The 16796-nt window shown below is 38.5% G+C and overlaps 1 protein-coding gene across 5 annotated transcripts in view; it reads right to left on the bottom strand.

The window, feature by feature from the left end:
• Window positions 1-16796, bottom strand: part of USP28 (ubiquitin specific peptidase 28) — a 72934-nt gene that overhangs the window by 12793 nt on the left and 43345 nt on the right. For 3 of the 5 annotated variants that reach the window (XM_040258027.1, XM_040258026.1, XM_040258024.1), the window contains exons 7-15: window positions 15977-16114; window positions 15001-15074; window positions 13997-14076; window positions 12708-12856; window positions 10831-10958; window positions 7974-8069; window positions 3512-3691; window positions 995-1215; window positions 148-218 (exon numbers count right to left, since the gene is read on the bottom strand). In XM_040258027.1, coding sequence (XP_040113961.1) covers window positions 148-218; window positions 995-1215; window positions 3512-3691; window positions 7974-8069; window positions 10831-10958; window positions 12708-12856; window positions 13997-14076; window positions 15001-15074; window positions 15977-16114 — 1137 coding nt within the window. The remainder of the gene's footprint in view (window positions 1-147; window positions 219-994; window positions 1216-3511; window positions 3692-7973; window positions 8070-10830; window positions 10959-12707; window positions 12857-13996; window positions 14077-15000; window positions 15075-15976; window positions 16115-16796) is intronic. The other 2 variants (XM_040258028.1, XM_040258025.1) reach the window with 1 other exon arrangement.

Raw genomic sequence — 16796 nt, forward strand, 5'->3', positions numbered from 1 at the left:
ATACATATTTCTTTCTAAAATTAATTTTTATATCTTAGGGAAGTTTCCATTCAGTTTCAAAGAAAACCATCAACTTCTCTGTCTGTATCTGCCCATTAGCACCATTAGAACATGCCTTGACTACTTCCCCATCAATTTTCATTCTACCTGACGGAGGAGAGGATCACAGTACATTTGCTCAATAGTCTGGGTAGTGCTTGCAATACCGTTCTTTAAGTCTGTTAAAAAAAGAACACTCAAGTTATAATGATTTCATCCCATGTCACACATGCAGCTTTAGCTCTGCAAAGACTACAGCTTCTCTGTACCTGAGGTTTTCACCCTTTCAGCTTCTCTCTATGAACCATAAGGAAGCATGCAGTTTTAAAGAAGCTAGTGCTTTAGGTTACAAAGACTTATAGTTTAATATAACTACATTAAGATTTCTAAAAAAAACTTGGGAGGAATCTAGATTTGTATCATTTACTTATTTATTGCTCCTAGATAAAAGGAGAAAGAAGGGGAGGACGATAACAAGACAAGGCCAAAGGATTTTAGGAACAAAATGCTGAATAATGTGATTTTACACTGCATGCATTAATCACATATTCTTTGCCTCCTTAACTGTCAATACAGCAAACTGTATGTAGAAAAAATTTTAAAAGTGGAAATTCAGGAAACTGCAATTCTAAATTTGGGTCAACTGAAGTCTGAGTTCAGATAAATTACAGGAAAAGAAATCCAGCAGACGCAGAAAATTCTCTAAGGTGAGTGGCACTGTGTATCCAAGATTTCAGGAAGGAATCTAGGGAAGAACATTTCATGGTTATATTACTAAAGCAAAGTGTCTGACCTAATCTTACAGGGAACAAAAAGTACCAAAGAGGTCACAATTCATCAAATTCAACAGAATGCATGGTAATGACAGGATATGTCTCCAAGGTGCCTAATTTCCATGTATTCACACAAACAGAAAAGGCAAAGAGTAACCCTCTGACAAGCAGAAAGAGCCAACCTTGTATATCCTGTTCAATCTCGTTCCTCCACCTCTGCAGGCAGGTCTTAACAAAGTTTATCTCCTCATCTGTGACTGTTCGAGGAGCTGGGTGTGCAGGCATTTCCACGGAAGAACGGGGAGGTGTAAGTGGCTGCTCTGCCATCTTAGACTTGTGTACAGAATCTTCAGAGGAAGAAAAGGTTCCTTCAGCTTCCTGAGACGTGCTCTCTTTACTTGTACTGAGGAAGATTTAAAAAAAGAATGCTCAGATGATAATTTCCAAACTATGTGTGTGTGGTCAGTCGCTAAGTCACGTCTGACTCTTTGGGACCTCATGGACTGTAGCTCTGGAGGAGGGCATGGCAACCCACTCCAGTATTCCTGCCTGGAGCATCCCATGGACAGAGGAGCCTGGCGGGCTACAGTCTATATGGTCACAAAGAACTGGTCGGATATGACTGAAGCAACTTAGCATACATGCATGGACTGTAGACTGCCTGGCTCCTCTGTCCATGGGGTTTCCCAGGCAAGAATACAGGAGCAGGTTGCCACTTTCTCCTCCGTTCCCAAAATACGTCTTTGCCTAAATTAATGCACTCTGTAAAGCAAACTGCTCTGTGGGAAAGCACAGCTACGATTTAGTGAGTGTTTACTCTATAAAGTTACTGAGCCAAACCTTTCCTTTATAGGCATCATCTCATTTAACACAGCTTGCTGATTGAGGCAGGTACTATCACCAATCCTATTTTACCAACTTTCAAACCCAAGATTCAGAGAAATAAAGCAGTGTTCCCAAGTTCACCCAGCTAGTAAGGACAGGCAGGGAGTATACTCACATCTGCCTCACATAGTTTACAAGTCTACGGGTACCTGCTCTCTAAACACTTGTAACAATGAACCTTTTTCTCAAGAAGAAAGGATGAGAAGGAACATTGGGAAGAGGAGTTGAGGAGTGGAGTAGTCAAGGGATCAACTATTTTGTTTCCAAGATGTAACTGACCAAAGTGAGATGGACAGGTGGATCTAGGAACAAAATACACAGAAGAAAAATAGAATCAGCTGTATACCCAGGAGGCAGGAACGCAAACTAGGTGGCACTCTGGGAAAGCACAGGGTGCAGAACTTACAGGCAGACAACTCCAGCTCCACCACATCTCAGCTAAACACCCAAGGAGACGGTAGTAGCCTCGCGTAAGGAATCTAACACCTCAGCTGTAAGAGGTGGATGTCAGCCACTTTACATCATTGTTATAAACTGAGAATAATGTATGTAAAGTAACTGTTAATTTATCTACTAATTAACTACCGCCAAAAAAACTGCACAGGAATACAAACGAATCTAACTATACTTAGGTTTCTGTTTCACACCAAAACTGAAGAACATAAACTTCCCAGTTTTGACTTAAACTCTCACTCCCCTTCCTCCCTGCCTCTCTCCCATATACAAAATAACGGAGCAAACCTCTTTTCCCTGAGGATCTATACATATGGGAAAACAAAGCCAATGTAAGCAAAAGAGGAGATGTCTCAATCTCAAAAAAGATCACACACACACACACAGATCAACTTTAAAATCTAATATCAGTCAGTATCATTTCATATTATTAAACAGATAAAATCACTTTTTAAAAAATTAAAATCATTTATATTTTACAAAGGTCATGAAAACAGTCTACAAAAATCCAAACACACACACAGGTAGAGTATAAAAGTAAAGGAGCCCTGCCTCCACCCTGTGCCTCGCACCATCCCCTAGAGATAACTGCTATTACCATTTGTTATGTTCTATCCAAATAGGCACTCTGCACACACATGAATGAATGAATAGTAACACGTGTGTGTGGGAGGGGCAGCAAGGGCACGAAGGAATGACTGGGTTTCTTTTAAAAACAAAAAAGTCTAAACTCTTCTATAGGCTCTAGTGTTTTTGCTAGCCAGGACACACAGATCACATTTGATCCGAGCTGGCCCCAACGGCTCCTCCAGACCACAGAGGCTGTTGCACACAGCTGAGCCAGAAGAGAATCAAGGCCCGCGTGCCATGGCCTCTCCGTCTCTTTGCTGGATAAGCCACTGGAGGTTGTCCTCTTCAATTTCTAGCCAGTTCTTTCTCTTATTCTAATTTTCTACTTGTAAATAAGTTTCCCTTTGCTTGATGTTTACTTAGACGTGCAGATTCCTTCAGCAGACGAGTGAATGCCATGTTTTAGAAAATCAGTGGCTGACTCTTCCTCTGGGAAAGGCCTTTCATGGCAGTTAGCTTATAGTGACCTCCGAGCCTGGCAGAGAATAAACACTGTTCCAGACAGTTCAAGACATCTCTTTAATAATCCCAACTATCCCTTGGGTGAGACAAATGCATGGGTGGGAACTACGAACAATTCACTTAAGTAGCAAAACCCTTCCCTGTAAGACAAAGAGCTCGTGGCCCGTGAGCACTCACGGGACGAGTGTTCATCGGGTGGAGACATGGCACACAGCTCAGATTAAGCCAAAATCCCCAATATATACTATTTTAAAACTTGTTTCTGTTACCTTTCCTTGGATGTCAGGTCAGAAGTCAGGCAGTGTGCTGAAGAAAGTGGTTCTGTAATGCACGCACCACTTTGAGATGCAGAGCTCTTGGAGGCAGGTTTTGTACTAGCAAATTCAATTACGTATTTCAACATGTCCGGAAGCGGGAACCGGGCTGGGCCTGAGCCATACTTCACATACCTACGAGGCAGAGAAAACGGTACACTAGTGCCAAGGCATCTTGTTCTTTCAGGCTCGCTGTATTATTATATGGAGAGTCAACGGAAAGGCTTATCCCTAAAGGCTATACAATATTTAACACATTAATCTACAGAGCAAAAGTTTTCTAACTACGAAAGTGAAAACTGACAACAATCTGAATCTTTACACTTGACAGAAAGCATTTCAAAGCTCCTATTCAAAGTCACACCAATGGTGCTTTCTCTTAATTCAAATCACATTTAGGCTCTACTCATAAAAGTAAACTCTATTTGTTAAAGGAAGAGAGATATATCATTATTACTCAAATCTGAAAATAATGCTGTTGAACTATCAGGGTGGTGCAAAAGTAACTGCAGTTTTGCATTGCTGAAATTTGCCATTTGATGTTGGAATATATTCTTAAATAAACGTGGTTATGTTATACATTTTAATGTACATTTCTTGCTTTATGTTTTTTTGCTAATGGCTTATTACTTGCTGTTTATTTTATATGTGTTTTAGACTACGGAAATGATGTTAGTCAGAAAGCAAATTCAAGCGATTTTCTTATTCGAGTTCAAAATGGGTCATAAAGCAGCTGAGACAACTCACAACATCGACAGTGCATCTGGCCCAGGAACTTCTAACGAATGTACAGTGCAGTGGTGGTTCTAGAAGTTTGGCAAAGGAAACTAGAGCTGGAAAGATTAAGAACATAGTGGCCGGTCACCAGAAGTTGACAATGACCAATTGAGAGGATCACTGAGGCTGATCCTCTTACAACTACAGGATGAGTTGCCCAAGAACTCAGTGTTGACCATTCCATGATTGTTTGGCATTTGAAGCAAATTAAAAAGGTGAAAAAGCTCAGAAACTGGGTACCCTCATGAGGTGACTGAAAATCAAAAAACTTGTCACTCTCAAGTGTCATCTTCTCTTATTCTGTACAACAACAAACCATTTCTTATGGTTTGTGATGTGCAGCAAAAAGTGGATTATACATGACAACCAGTGACAACCAGCTCAGTGGCTGGACAGAGAAGCAGCCCCAAAGCACTTTCCAAACTTGCACCAAGAAAGGTCACGGTCACTGTTTGGTGGTCTGCTGCCGGTCTGATCCACCATAGCTTTCTGAATCCCAGTGAAACCATTACCTCTGAGAAGTATGTTCAGCAAATGGATGAGATGCACTGAAAACGGCAACGTCTGCAGCCAGCACTGGTCAATAGAATGGGCCCAATTCTTCTCCATGACAACGCCCAACCAAACATCACACAAACAATGCTTCAAAGGCTGAACAGATTGGGCTACAAAGTTTTGCCTCATCTGCCATATTCACCTGACCTCTCGCCAACTGACTACCACTTCTTCAAGCATCTCAACAACATTTTGCAGGGAAAACGCTTCCACAACCTGCAGGATGCAGAAAATGCTTTCCAAGAGTTCATCGAATCCCAGGGTACAGATTTTTATGCTACGGGAATAAGCATACTTTTTTCTCATTGGCAAAAATGTGTTGATTGTAATGGTTCCTACTTTGATTAATAAAGATGTGTTTGAGCCAAGTTATACTGATTTAAAAGTCAGGGTCTGAAACCACAAACACTTTTGTACCAATCCAATGTACCCAAGGTTTTTTTTTCTTTGCTGCATTTTAGATCAAGTAATCTGCAATTAGGAAATATGAGAGAGACAAAGCTGGAAATGGGAAGTAGGTGTTGACAAAGGTCAGAGTTTAAGTCCTATGTACACTAGGATTCACGTACTCATTTAACAGTGAAGGCCAGGCATAAATTACTGAAGATTTCTTTGGAATCGGTAAATAATAAATGTATTCAATATGTAATCATAATAACTAATTATTTTAGTAATAACCAATGTTCTGCCATTACTAGCACATGTTACACATAAGAAAAGAGATTTACTTTAGTGAATTCTACAGTTCACTGCAGTAGAGAGTCTAAGTGGTACATAAGTTGACTCACAGGTACAGGTAAACTATAATTTTGGGATTCCATTTACAAAAGGAGAGAGTCACTTCACATTTTTCTTCTCTGAACAAAGTGAAAGAAATAGCCGCACAACTACGGAGAAGTAAAATTGTCTGTTTCTATATCAAAAAGGACATTATGAAATGAAAAATAAAATATAATGCAACTCAAAATCAACCACATTAGAGGATATGTAGCAAAGACACTTCATCCTCTCCAATTTAAAAGAGAAAGAGAGTGATATCTCCTGTGGATTTGCCTGCCACAGAGAGTTGTGGCTTTCAAAGAAAAGGATGTTAAATATATAAAGCTAGAGGAACTTTAAATAACTGTTTCTAGTCCTTAGATCTGTATCTTTGGCTTACTTTCAGCCATCAACTTATCTAAACTTGACTGATCTTTCAAGATCTATTTTCTCCATGGTCTTCTTTCAGTATGTCCTTCCTTTTAACACTGAAGGAACATCTCCCATCTCTGAAGTCCTTGTCTATCCCACAGACATAGTCAATGTCTTCTTAAGCACTGTTTGTTGAAAGAATTTATTAATACATGTCTCCCTTGGACCAAAGGAAACCTCTTTCTAGTAGAATTGCAGCACTTGATAATCTATCATAAGGTTTTAAGCCATCATTTTACATCTGTAACTCTTCCCAGGTTTGTTGTATTTTAACATGATATTTATACAAAATTTCAGGAACAAATCTTCTTTGAGAAACTTATCTTCATTTCTATGACATAATCATTTTCCTATTCTTCTAATGAATTCCTTTAGACCAACTACTTCATATAATGTATTAATTTAGTAGAATTAGAATAAAAGTGGTTTAAAAAAAGATGTCTACACTGTACACAAGAAATCTTATTTTTAATATGATATCAAGATACTTTTACAGAAGAAATGGTGAACTTTTTTTTTTAAATAGTAAAAGTAATACATATACCTGGTAAGAAAACTCAAATTCAAAAAAGGATAAAACAAACCATAAAAGCCATCCATTCCCACCTCAGTTCTACTACCTAATGGTACCCATTAACAAGTTCCTTGTAAAGATTCCCAGAACTATGTCACACACAGATAAGCAATTTTTCAAAAATAATTACTCAAGTAAAATTATCCAAAAATTTAAGTCACTTTATTTTAAAGTCATATTCATACTACAGAAAATACTCCTGTATGCTATTTAAAATCTAAATAAGTCAGAATGCCTAGCTGGTTACTGGCAAATTGATTTTTTTCAGCTAAAATACATCAGATATACCAGGTATGTTGTATGAAAACAATTATAACTTTCCAATCTTATAAAGTATCACTCAAACTTTTAAAGTAAAATATTGCCATAGGTATAAAGTCCTGTAAATCACTTCCAAGAGTATCTGAGGACTCAATTTTCAGCTAAAGTCTATATTAAGACAACGAGATGATGGATCATAACAACTCTTGGGTAAATTCTTCCTAAGTGAGAGGGAGGGAGCTGGGAAGTGGCACCCATAGGTGCAGGGTCTTTCTCAGGCTGGTATAGCAGGATTTGCCTCTCAGGGAAATTACTGAGCTAGCAATGAAGCAGCCAGAGGTGGAATAGTGGTAGCAGCAAAAATAGTAAGTAGATAAAGGCAAAAAAAAGCCACTGACATTGTATGGAATCTCCTTCCTAAAGACTAAATTAATAGTCTCTGACAAGAGAGAATTTACACGGATTCCTTCTTAGGAAGTCATAGGGTGACTTCACAAAAGCAGTCAGCAAGAACAGATGAACAATGATTTTTCCACAGGAGAAAGGACTTCGTATGTGTCAAAAACACAAGCACTCTCTGAGTCAGCACTGCTGACTTGTTTTACCTTTCCCAGGCACTTAAAAAACTGCTTTCTCAAGACAAAGGGATTAGAGTTTTGTGATAGTTACCTCTCCTGTGTTTGTGAACAAGATGGCAAAGAGAGCAGATACCTTTCCCAGGGACTTAAAAAACTGCTTTCTCAAGACAAAGGGATTAGAGTTCTGTGATAGTTACCTCTCCTGTGTTTGTGAACAAGATGGCAAGGAGAGCAGAAAAAGTAAAGAGCTATGAAATCAGAACTTGGCTTCTCTTTAGTACACTGTCAATAACTCACCATGTGACTTGGGTCAAAGGTGTCCTGGGATCACCACTGCCCATCTTAAAGACTGTTTCACATTTTCCTTATCCATTTTATAAAATATATTAGTTAATACTTAAACTCTGAATTAATTTTTAGATAAAAGCAAACTATCCAATTTTAATACCCCAATCTAAGTACAAAGATGTCTATGACTCACCTTTCCAGTTTTTGCTGCAGAATTTTTATTTCTTCTTTGAGTTTTCGAATACACTCTCGCTTACTTCGAACAAGTTCTTTGCTCCTATACATATACCTAAGCAAATAATAATCCCATAAACACAATTTATATTTAAAAACATTAATAACACAAAGTTTCAGCAAACTTTGGATACTAGGAAACTGCCTTAATCAGATACAGGGTTAGTTCTATGTTAGCTCTATGAAAATACAGAGCTAACATCATATGTAATGATGAAAGGCTAAAAAAAGTCTTCCCCCCTAAGATCAGGAACAATCCAAGAAGAACCACTCTTGCCTCTTCTATTCAATGTTTTTACTGGAGGCATAGTCAGTGCAATAAGGTGAAAAAAAGAAATAAAAGTCATATAGATAGAAGAGGAAGTGAAACTGCCTTCATTTGCAGATAACAGGATCATGTACATAGGAAATCTCAAGGAATCTACAAAAATGTATCAGAACTAATAACTGACTTTATTAGTAATGCCAAAAGACACAAAGTCGATTAAAAAAGAAAGAGGAAAAAAATCTATTGCATTCTATATAACTGTAAAGGACAAATGAAAACTAAATTTTTTTCCAAAGCCATATAACATCAAAGGCAATAATTATTTACAAATAAACAACCAGATATGTGCAAGAACTGTACACAAAAAAATTATAAATCACTGCTGAGAGAAATTAACAAAAAGCTGAATAAATGAAGCTATACCATGCTCACGGACTAGAGGACTAAAAATTGCTAAAATGTCAATTTCCCCAAATTGATCTATACATTCAACACAGTCCCAATTAGAATCCCAGTAGCTACCAGGGATTTTGACAAGATGATTTTAATACTTAGAAAGAAATGAATTGAGAATAGCCAAAACATTAAAAAAAAAAACCAACACACAACAACAGTAACACAGTAGGAGATTCATACTATCTGATGTCAGGATTTATAATAAAATCACAGTAGTTAAGAGAGTGTGCACCGGCACAAGATTACACAACAGACAGAATAAAACCTCCAGAAAAAGACCCACAAATGTAAGTCCAACTAATTTTTAAAAAAAGTATCAAGGTAATTCAGTGGAGAAAAGGGAGCTGTTTAAACAAATGATGCTGAAATAACTGGATAACCACATGCCGCCTTACCACCTCCTGCAAAAATATCCCCTTACCTCATACCATATAGGAAAATAAACTCTAAATGGTCACAGACATGAACATAAGAGTAAAGGTCACAAAATTTCTAGAAAAAAATATCAAAGACCTTTGTGACCCTGGGTTGGAAGATTTCTTAATTAGAATACAAAAAGCACAAACTATGAAAGGGCAACTGATATATTAGACTTCATCAAAACTAAAAACTCCTGCTCTTCTAAAAACACTAGTAAAGAAATGGAAGAGACAAACAAAGATAGATTTAGATTCATATCTAAAATATAAAGAACTCTTATAACTCAGTATGAACACAATCAACCAAACTAAAAAGTGGGCAAAAGATACCTCCCCTAAGAAAATATATAAATGACCATTAATTAAGCATACGAAAAGATGCTCAGTGTCATTAGCATGGAAATACAAGTCAAAAGAAAAATAAAGATATTCCTATAAACCCAATCAACAGTGAGAATGAAAGTTGCTCAGTCATGTCTGACTCTGTGCCACCCCATGGACTAGCCCGCCAGGCTCCTCTGTGCATTAGAGTTCTCCAGGCCAGAATACTGGAGTGGGTGCTAGCTATTCCCTTCTCCAGGGGATCTTCCCAACTCAGGGACTGAATCCAGGTCTCTCGCATTGCAGGTAGATTCTTTGCCATCTGAGCCACCGAGAAAAGCCCCAATAAACCCAACAGAATGGCTAAAATTTAAAAGACTGATAATTCCAAATACTGGTGAGAACTTAGAGCAAATGTAGCTTTCATACACTGCTGATAGGACAACAAAATTGTATAGCCACTTTAGAGGACAGTTTAGAAATTTCTTATAAAGTTAAAAAAATACTTTCCATATAACAACCAGAAATCTCACTCCCAGGTATCTTAACCCAGAAGCACTAAAAGCCAAACCAAAACTTTTATGTGAGAATTCATATTCATAATAGCCTAAAACTGGATACATCTGAAATGTCCCTAAACTAGTTAATGGAAAAAATATTGTGGTACATCATACAATGCAATACTACTCAATATTAAGAAAGAAATCACTGATACATGCAACAACACACATGAATTCCAAAAACATTATTCTAAATGAAAGACCACAACAGGGTGCATAATGAATATTAATGTCCCTAATTGTAACACTTTATAAATGACAAAACTAGAGGGCCAGAGACTACGTCAGTGGTTGCCTGAGGGTAGAGGGAAGCGACTGACTGTAAAGGGGCATGGGCGATGGAAATATTCTGTATCTTGACTGTGGTAGTGGTTACTTGACTGCATATAGTCATCAAAACTCATTGGCTGTACACTTAAGAATGGTAACATTGCTTTGTATGTAAACTATATGTTGATAAAACAGCCTTAAAATTCTGTCCGTCTGTCTAGTAATTTTTTCAGGAATACAAATAGTATTCAGATGAGAAAGAAATACATGGCAGCTACTCCCCATACTGTTCATCATCACAGAGAGCAGAGCTTTCACCTAAAGCCTAACTACTCAAATAGTGGTCCAGAGATCAGAAAATAGCATCACCCTGAGAACTTCTTAGAAACGCAAACGCTTGGGCCCCCACCTAGATCCCCTGAATCCAAATTTGCATATTATCAAGTTCTCCAGGACAGAACACTTAGTACAAGCTGACCTCTGCCACAGCACATCAAGAAGACAATCAACCACAGAACTCACCTGTCCATATAAATGATCTGAGGAAATTCAAGCTTATTGTGAATTTTCTCTGGCTGACCCAGGGATTGATTGAACTCAAATCTTGAGAGTTCAAAGGTCAACACTGGAGGTAGCTTTGTAAACCAACGCTAAATCAAGAGTAGAAATAACAGGAGCGAAAAGTTAAGTTTAGGAAACAGCAATAGCCAGATTTCAACTATCCCTCATTAGACTCTCTTTTGGTATAGAGTTTATATTCAAACCAAACTCATACTGAAATTTTTTTTTTAAATCCCAAATAGTTAAAATGCCCACACAGAATCATGCCTTCTTACAGAATATGGTTAAACGCTCCTCAAGACTCCAAACTGACAAGCCAGTGAACATTTTAATTCAACCATCATCGTCAGAAATACTGACCTTTAAATATATGAGCTGTACCAAAAACCCACATATCATTCACTACATCATCAGCATTTAAGAGGCTTGAAACCTGGAGAAAATAGCTAGCCCAGCCAATCAGGAATCGTCTAAAAAGACTAAGACGTGTACACGTCCTCATACTACTTATTCACACACAGTCTGAATCCCCTTTACTACTAAAGATGAAAATTCAAACAGCCTCATGATTCTGAGGGTTCTGAAAAAAATCTCTGAATTCCAAGAATTTATGGATATCACAAAGGACTTCGTCAAATCAACCTATTCAGTTACCTTGAGTTTCAAGAGAAGAAGTACTGAGTTATTAAAAAAAAAAAAAAAAGATCTCAACTGTCACTGATCATAGATGAGGAAAGACTAAACCAGGAAAGGCACTTCTGTTCAATTCACCTGTGTGGCAGAGGTTCATACCAGTAACTTTAACATGTTCCCTTTACCAAAGATGTAAATAGCTACATTCCCTCCACATAGCCTTGCCGGCATGAGGTGAACCAGACAGTCTGCCTGACCTCCTCAGAGCTAAATCTAAACAGGCACTATTTTCTATGTTTTTTAATAGAGAGGTCCGATTCTTGAATAAAAGTCTCCAGATGTCCAAGTTGTGAATAAACGCTCTCTCTCTTTTGTAAGAGCATGCGTCAGCTCTGTACAGATGGCACAGACATTACGCCTCCCAATCAGGAATCAACACGCTCCTTGGAAAGCCAGGGAGGCAATAGTTCTCTCCCGGTTCTAACACTTCTCTACAGCTAATGTACTTTGACAAGGCTTATGTCAGGCTCCCTGTTAAATTCAAGAAAGATTTTCTTCCTCTTATAAGTAATTACTGGACTGGACTCATAAAAAGCACAATTCTGTTTCAAAATGTATGATGAAAGGAGAGTAATTCAAGCTGTGTGGTGCTGGCAATTATGCTACAATATAAGTCACTAATTCTTAACCCAATGGGAATGTTGAGATATTCATCACCCTTACTCGTCCTTCACCTTCCCCCTTTCTTTACAACCCACAAAAACAAATAAATCAATCTTAAATTTAAAAAAATTTAAGGCAAAGGCAGAATTTACAACTGAGAACAGTAAATACTATAATAGGGAAGATATTCTAAATGGCATACCATAGGAATTAATCACTGTACTTTTACCCTCCGAAAATATGGAGGCAGTGGGTTCTCCCTACTCAGGTACAGGTAGGCTTCAACAGAAAGAGAGAAACTTGATCGTACTTAAAACATCAGAGGCAGCATACAACCTTTATATGATTAACTCAAATTACACAAGAATTTAATTATCAAGCACTAAGACTCACTACTCTTACCAACTCATGAGACACTTCAGGCTAGTACAAGTCCTGCTAATAAAAAGTTATTTAATACATGACGTGAAAACAGTCTGTCCAAAAGCTCAGTCCTATTTAACTGGCTTTGTCACTGGCAAAAGCAAAAATATCCAACTCACCTCTTGTCCGTACTTCACTGAATGATCGGAAGGAAGCAGCTCAATGTCACCCTCCACCATGGCCCCTTCTAAACATTCGTCTAAGTTACGATAACCGTTTACCTGAAGGGGATACTGGCCGAAGGTCTCATTGTTACAAAAGGGCTTTCCTGGGCAAAGAGACAGATTGCATCACTACTGCTTTCTAAAGCTTTTTTCCTGGCACCACAGAAACAGTATCATCTTAATTCAGCAATTTGCTGAAAACAGGTTAGAAGTATACATGGCCTTGATGAACCAGTGGATCCATTCACAGATCACTGGCAACTGCTAACCTCACAAAAAAGAAAGACTACCGGAGGTAACATGCCTCCTAATCAAAGACTGTCCCGCCATCTACAGATGAGTCTCGACTAATTAAAGAGCCTTACCTGAATCTGGCCAAATTCTAGATCCAACTATCAATTTATGAAATGATGAGCAGAGAGGAATATGTTAAACTATATCACAGATAAGTGAGCAGCAAAACTTTAGACTGTAGAAAATATAAGAGAATAACCTGATTTCTTAAAAAAAAATGTATTTCGAGGAAGAAAGAATGGAAGGATGGGACAGTCTGCAGATTTTGGAAAAAACTGAAAAGACATATCAACCAGTCACAAACGAACCACATTTGATCCTGATTAACACAAACTGTAAAAAAAGTATACACATAGGGAAGTGCATGTATCTTTACATACGTAAAATTATTTATTTATATACACAAAAAATTATAAAACAAATAGGGTATTTGAACACTTGGCTAGTTGTATACGACAGTAAGAAATGCTGTTTTGGGGAAGTGACAGTGGATTAGATTGTTTTAAGGAGGCTATCAGAAGGGTAAAAGTCGTCAAGGGTTAGATGGGGAATGGCTGGCCATGTGTCCAATGCACAGCTAGATAAGCCACTAGAAGAGAGACACATTTTTTGGCAGTCGGACTCAATGGAACTTTGAGTTTAGATATTATGTCTGAAAAAAACCAGAGAAAACTGATAAATATCAGTGTACGTCTGATATTAACACCAGGTTTGGGCTGGGCAATATTATACAATTCAATATAACATCTCTGCAACAAACACTGTGCCCATTTTGCAGATGAACAGACTGAGGATTCATGAAACAGGATCATGGAACTTGTCCAGGGTCACACACATCAAAGAGGCAGAACTAGTATTCAGACCTGCACTAGTCTGACTCTCAAGCCTCTTCACAGTAAATACACATGTGGTCACAAGTCGAGAATTAACATTTAGAGCAGAGGATTTACCTTCACGAATCCCTTCAGTGAGGAAAGTACCATAGAACAGCTGCACCATTGGATTTTCAGATTTGTTCCTGGGATTGCTACTTTTAAAACAAGGAAACAATTCTGTATCATTTGGATGAGGTAAGCAATATACTAAACCAAACAATCCTTCAAAAGCAAAAGTAAAACATTTTCATTAAGAGCCAGGTATGGTCTAAAGTAAAGGATTAGTTACTCACTGAACAAGTTTAGTTCAAAAACTCACTGATCAAGTATATACCCAGCACTGTACTAAATTCTGGAGACACAAAGGCAACAGGCATGACTGCTGGTCTTAAGGAGCTGAAAGTCTAATAAGGAAGTCATACATGCAAATACATGTATGTGTGTATATTCAATAGATAACATCCATATCCAGTGGCAGGAGGATATAAGGTATAGAAATTGTATAAAAGCAAGAATGAGCCCTCTTGTGCAGTTTTTCAAATGAAAAAGTTTTTCTGGTTGCACAACAGAAACGGAAAGAAAAGTTTATTTCTATAATCCCTTCTTAAATGTATTAGAAAGCTGTTTTATGATACATACTTCTTCCATCTAGAGTTTAAAAAAAAAAAGCTTAGGAAACAAATACCTCTGCATCTATATTTGGTAAGAGGTATTTATATTCTTTGCCTTGAATTTTACTTCTGTCAGTGATTGAAACAATTAAATTCAATGTATTCATATTACACCTCCATTCTCACATCAAGGATTGATTTGACCTTTCAATACATTTTATAGCACAGATGTTGACTTTTAAAAGTTAATAGCTATGGCCCTTTTAGTAAAAAGTTACAGGTTAATGTGATTATCTATAGAGGGGAAAACCAAAGGCAAGGGGGATAAACAATGACAAATATGAGTGGTTACCCCATGGGGTTTGGTAAAAATCAGTCATTTCTACTTGAGAAGAATAATCTTCTCCTGTATCATCATTCTCAGTGAACCACTATGAGGAGGAGAATGCACAAATCCGCCACACTCACTCAACATTAACAGCTAGCTGGAAGGCGTCCTCCAGCCAATCCAGGAGCTTGTGTGTGAACTCACTCACATCTTGCTGTAAGAGAGGCACAAAGTGCAGAAGAGTTAGACTCAACACTGTATGTGGGCAAATGAAACTCTGCCCTTACCCCACCAATGAGTAAGGCTCTATTACTGTGTAAGATTTCTTGTTCAGGTCCAAATATTATGAAGATACAAGGAACACTGGAGCCCAAGGCTGCAGACAGCACACAAGGTGTGCTAGGGGACCTCTGACTAGGAGGAAATGGAACCCTGCCCCTGCCAGCCACATCTATTTGTAACAAACTATCAAACACTTCCAGCTAGGCCTTTTAGAAAGGTTCACAGAACAAACTGTAGTCCTCTAGAATAGGAGATCTGTAGGGAGAAAGGAAACATTTTGAAATGTTCTGAGAATTCTGTAGAACTGTGTAAGACCTTTAGACAAACAGAGGGGGGAAAAAAAAGTAATTGTATGAACAGTGCTAGTTTTGATTTTAATAGGAGATAGGGAAAGGAATAGACTTGTGACTAGAAAAGAAAGATTACTCAGAAAAGCTACTGAACTCGGGTTTAGACAGTTTTAAAATTAGGATTTCGATCTGGGCCATTCCAAGACAAAGGTGCAGAAAAAGGAGGGACTTTCTTTTCCTCGGTGACCCTTTGCCATGATTCACTGAGGTATCTTCCACACTCCTTTCTAATTCAACAGTCCCTGGAAAACTCTCTTCTTTCTACTACTTCTTTCCTTTAGCACTGCCAGCCTCCTCTACACAACACACACATGCACGTACCTTCTTTTTACCACCTGTTCCTTAAGTATTATAAAGGGCAAAAGCAGGCACTAAAGTCCTACACCATCACGGTCACAGCTTATTCTACAGCTGAGACAAAGCAGCATCACAGTGATGGTCACAAGGCATCACTGCAAGCTCCAGGACTACAGGCTTCCTGTACCTGCTGTTCCTCAGGTGATCGGAACGCTCCCTTTAAGAGGTCCAGGGCTGCTGAAGGGTCGACAAACTTGCGATTTGATCCCATCATCAGAGCAAACAAATATTGAAGCTCCTGCATAAACACGACATTTCTCTTTTCCTGCAGGGAAGATGGCCATATGTACTCTTATAACCTCATATTTGGAAAATTAGGACGCGTAAAGGGAAAAGTTGTTAACAATCACTCCCTAATTTACATTTATGAAGATCTAGATCAGAGTCGGGTCTCAAATTGTTACAGGCATTCTGATAAGCGCTGTGGTGGGGACTGCCCTAAACTCAAGACTACCTGTGTACTGACAGAAGCCAGGGACCACACACTGTCAGAAAGCAGAAGTGTTCCCTTCCTAAAGCCACTGCCCGCCCTCCTGCTGGGAACAGCACCACCAAGGAGAAATCAGGGCGGGGCAGGGTTGATCCGGGCAGGAGGCTACCAGCCCTTTGGCAAGAATGAGCTGGGGCAGGAGGCTACCAGCCCTTTGGCAAGAATGAGCTGAAGGCTCTTCTATGACGCTCCAGGCCTCCAGCGTCATGTCATCCACTCTGCATCTCTCAGTGCAAGTGGCTGAAGGAGACTGAAGGAGGCCCAGTGGCAGAGAAGCTGAGGCCACCACAGTGACCCGTTGCTTTCTTAGAACTATTTTTCTCATTTTATTCCTGCTTAACTTCACATTTTTGTAAATCCTTATTTCTTGTCACAAAGAAATAAAAGGGGTCATCAGGAAACGGAAACAAATGTTGTAGAAGCCAGAGGACATCACAGTCACCAGCTTTAACCAAAA

Source organism: Oryx dammah, unplaced genomic scaffold, assembly GCF_014754425.2.
Source record: "Oryx dammah isolate SB20612 unplaced genomic scaffold, SCBI_Odam_1.1 HiC_scaffold_17, whole genome shotgun sequence".
In the NCBI taxonomy this organism is placed as follows: domain Eukaryota; kingdom Metazoa; phylum Chordata; class Mammalia; order Artiodactyla; family Bovidae; genus Oryx; species Oryx dammah.